Here is a 3,934-nt window from a genome sequence, read left to right as displayed (position 1 = left end):
TTTAGGTTGCCTGCCCTGGGTTGGTGTCAAGTTGCTTGCTTGAAACGAAATCAACGTTTGAAATTTAAGGTTGAATTTCATTTTCTAATTGCTAATCTCATGATACCCACTTTTTTTATATTTGGTGAAGACCAATCCACCTCTCTCGCCCGCTAAAATTAAATATTAGAGAATCATATTGGCACTCGAAAATGAGACGAGTGTTGAATAACTATTTCGGAATGCTGGTAGAAACTCTGTATTAGTATTACAAGTTTCCAAGTTGAGATTGGCTTTCCAAGTTGGTATGTACATATCAAAAAACACCACTGTGTTTGAGAGGGATTGTTTACCATTTTCCACTACTTGAAGCCTTCAACTTGTTCAATCTTGTTCTGCGAAAGAGTAAGTGAAAGCTAGGTTAGAATCTTGAGAACAAGGCAATTGCTCAGGTCACGTCAATTTTGTACTCGATTGAAATGCGTTTTGTGGACTGTCATTTAAGAGCTGTTTTGCCATACAATCGGAAGTATAGCTTTTTTTGTACACGTACAAAATTTATGTACATCAACAATGAATAATACATTACATATATTAACGGCTGACAATCACCCAATTACAAGCTTCAAGAGTATGATATTTGATTCCGATTACCTAACCATGTTGCCTAGACCTAGGGAGGAAGACCGTGTCAGGATTTATTGAACACGTGGCAGTTTCCTAATGCATGACTCATGTTGCTTCTCACACAATAGTGTCGAAATTCCACGTGTAAGGTGGATATCTGCTACCTTCATTGACTGGTCTGATATTTTCAACTGACACGCTGAAAGTTCACGAGTCTGGCTTCTACCGGATCACTTCCCGAAATCCATATCCAAATCCAAACATGTAAGTTTGGAGCCGCACTTTCTGAGCTCTGGAATAAGCTCAAATTAATGGAGGAGGATTGTCTGTCCTCCAAGTTTCCGTGCCCTCTCATGCCCTCCTGATTGTGTGGTCACGGTTAAACTACGTTAATATTTTATATTATTATTCATTTTTATCTTATTATCTCTATAAAAAAATAATATAAAATATTAACGTGGCTTAAACGTGACCACACAAAACAGGAGGGCATGGAAGGGCACCGAAACTTGGAGGGCAGACAATCCTCCTCCCAAATTAATACAAGAAACTTTGGGCGTCCCAATAACAAGCAAGTTTTATAAACTTCTCCAAACGCATAAGTCGTTTAGCAGAGAAACTTAATAGAAATATAATTGTGTTATTGGCTCAAACTAATCAAACTAATCAACTTAATATAGTTGATTATTTAACTTTTGATAGTTTATAAATAGTTTCTGGTAATAATGCTGCAACAATATTCACATTGCTTGAAAGTTTTTCTAGTAAGTCGGCTAAATTATTTAGAGTAATGCATCGTTATGTTCACTCAAATTCAAAACTAGTTACCCTTACTTTAAAAAAAATCTCCATAGCATTTGTCTTAAAAATTTAATTTCTCTAACGTTACTCAAACTTTTCAAACATATTATTACAATGCCTTCTCTGCACAAGTTGCCGCCACTAAAAACAGAGACACAAAAACACGTCACATGATCTCTGCCATCGTGACTCGTGAGCCCCCCCTCCCCATATTCTCCCACATGACTCCCAACTCTCTCCCCTTCCCTATAAAAACCCCCTCTCCCACACTACCTGAAACAAAAAAGCACATAAAAAGGAGGCATTTCACTTCCAATGGCTTCCCATCAAGTTTTTTCATCGTTCCTATTCCTTCTCTGTCTCCTTCAATCCATTAGAGTCGGCTACTCGGCGACGTTCACCATCGCAAACAAGTGCACCACCACCATATGGCCGGGCATTTTGTCGAATGCCGGGACTGACCAGCTACCCACCACTGGATTCGCTTTGGGTCCTGGAGAGTCCAACACGTTTTCCGTTCCCACCTCGTGGTCCGGTAGGTTATGGGGGCGGACGCTCTGCTCCCAGGACTCAACCACAGGCAAGTTCTCTTGCTTGACAGGTGACTGCGGATCTTCGGCAGTCGAATGTGCTGGCGGTGGAGCCGCGCCGCCTGCTACTCTCGCAGAGTTCACGCTGAACGGTGCGGCCGGGCTTGATTTCTACGACGTGAGCTTGGTCGATGGGTATAACCTTCCCATGTTAGTGGTGGCCGAGGGCGGGACCGGAGGGAACTGCACGACCACCGGGTGCGTGGTGGACTTGAACAACGGGTGCCCCTCGGAGCTGAAGGTGACGGCGAGTGACGAGGGCGTGGCGTGTAAAAGCGCGTGCGAGGCGTTTGGGGAGCCGCAGTACTGCTGTAGCGGCGCCTACGCTACGCCGGACACATGCAAGCCGAGTTCTTATTCGCAGTTTTTTAAAAATGCGTGCCCGAAAGCTTACAGCTATGCGTATGACGACGGCACCAGCACCTTCACCTGTGCTTCCGCCAATTACATCATCACTTTCTGCCCTGCTCCTTCGACCAGGTAACCATTTTCACTATTTTTTTCAAAGATGATCCATGACATGAAATTTGAAGAATAAACGGTTTAAATTATTAAAATTCGATGCGGAGTGAATAACCCATTAAGCGATTGTATCTCATGATCACGTTCGTTTGTCTGAGTTGCATTGTGTTTAGCTGTTACGTTGCATGACATGTTAAGCATGAGTTGGTTCTATTACAGTATGATCATAGAGCTAGTCTTAGTTCGAATCTGCGTTATAAAAAATTTGAAATATATTATTTATGTCACTTTAAACCTATTACGTGTGATTAAAGTCTTATCGAAGAACTATGAAAGTAAAACACAATTAAGATCCAATGTTGCGAAATTGTACGAGTATTTGGTGAAATTGTTGTTATACTTTACAAGATCGGTTGAGATTCGACCATTTTTGGATTGTCAAACATGTTAAGACATGGCTGTCACGTTTTTGTTTTAATAATTGACATGCATCGCCACAAGCACCGTCCACGCTTTATGATTGTAGGCAACTGCCACAAACATGTAACATTTTTTTTAATTATTTAATTACATTTTTTAAATTTATTTATCGTTTTAAAAATGAATTTCTGATTGTTTTTTAGTGAAATATTGACGGTGGGTTTTGCAGTGTGAAGTCGTCGAATGGGACAGTCCCTGGTGCAGTCGGTGTCTCAGCTAGTTTACGTAATACAACTCCCAACATCGTCGTTTTCGCCGTCACTGTTATGGCGGCGGCTTGGCGGTGGCTGCCGCTATTTTGAATCTCTGTAGCAGATTTCACACTAGAGATATCTCATCGGAGATCTGACGTAATAGGCCAGCAGTTTGATTTCGAAATACGTTGGGGGCCCAAACATGTTGACCTTTTCTGAAAGCAGACGTCGGAGAAAATGGGGCCCACGATTCGATCGGAGTTTACAACTTTGCACGTGGGTGTCAAACGGCGCCGTAACAAAGCTATGGCCCCATGTATGCAACTTTGGTGATACATACAAACACATACACACTGTGATCCACGTCGTCTGATTTCAAAAGGACACATCAGGAGCGTTGCCTTTGCTGCAATAAGCAGAAAGGGTTTTCCATTTCTTTTTACTTAATTATTGTCAATTTTCGGATTTTAGATTGAGATGTAAATAAGTATATATATTATAATAGAAAGTACATAGAATTAGTAGCTGGAAATGTAGTTCTTTTGCTGCTAGATGTATGTTTTGGTCAGCATCATCATGAAAGTCCGAACAAAATGTGGTCATGTCGTTGTTTCACACTTCGAATTTCTGATCAAAACATGCAACAACAAAGAGCATATTATCGAATTAATTAACATTTCATCTTTCTAATTAGTGTGATAATTGAATTGAATTTACGTTTTGACGTAGAACAACACAAAGTGAGCAGATAAAACTGCTTTTTCAACCATTTCTTGTAGATAAAACGGGTTGATCAATTAA

At 40.8% G+C, this 3,934-nt stretch overlaps 1 protein-coding gene across 1 annotated transcript; it reads left to right on the top strand.

Annotated features, from left to right (window-relative positions):
• The first annotated feature begins 1,664 nt into the window (after nt 1-1,664).
• LOC126604271 (thaumatin-like protein 1) lies at nt 1,665-3,665 on the top strand. The gene is made up of 2 exons (XM_050271463.1): nt 1,665-2,477; nt 3,109-3,665. The coding sequence occupies exons 1-2, from the start codon at nt 1,723-1,725 to the stop codon at nt 3,239-3,241; spliced, it is 888 nt and encodes a 295-aa protein (XP_050127420.1). The 5' UTR covers nt 1,665-1,722; the 3' UTR covers nt 3,242-3,665.
• Nucleotides 3,666-3,934: the final 269 nt, after the last annotated feature.

This window comes from Malus sylvestris, chromosome 2 (assembly GCF_916048215.2).
Source record: "Malus sylvestris chromosome 2, drMalSylv7.2, whole genome shotgun sequence".
NCBI lineage: Eukaryota > Viridiplantae > Streptophyta > Magnoliopsida > Rosales > Rosaceae > Malus > Malus sylvestris.
Note: the sequence above shows the minus strand (reverse complement) of the source record. Positions and strands in the feature narration are given on the sequence as shown.

Coding starts and splice junctions, on each gene's coding strand:
- LOC126604271 (XM_050271463.1), top strand. CDS start 1,723: ATGGCTTCCCATCAAGTTTTTTCATCGTTCCTATTCCTTCTCTGTCTC. Junction 2,478..3,108: donor TGCCCTGCTCCTTCGACCAG/GTAACCATTTTC, acceptor TGGGTTTTGCAG/TGTGAAGTCGTCGAATGGGA.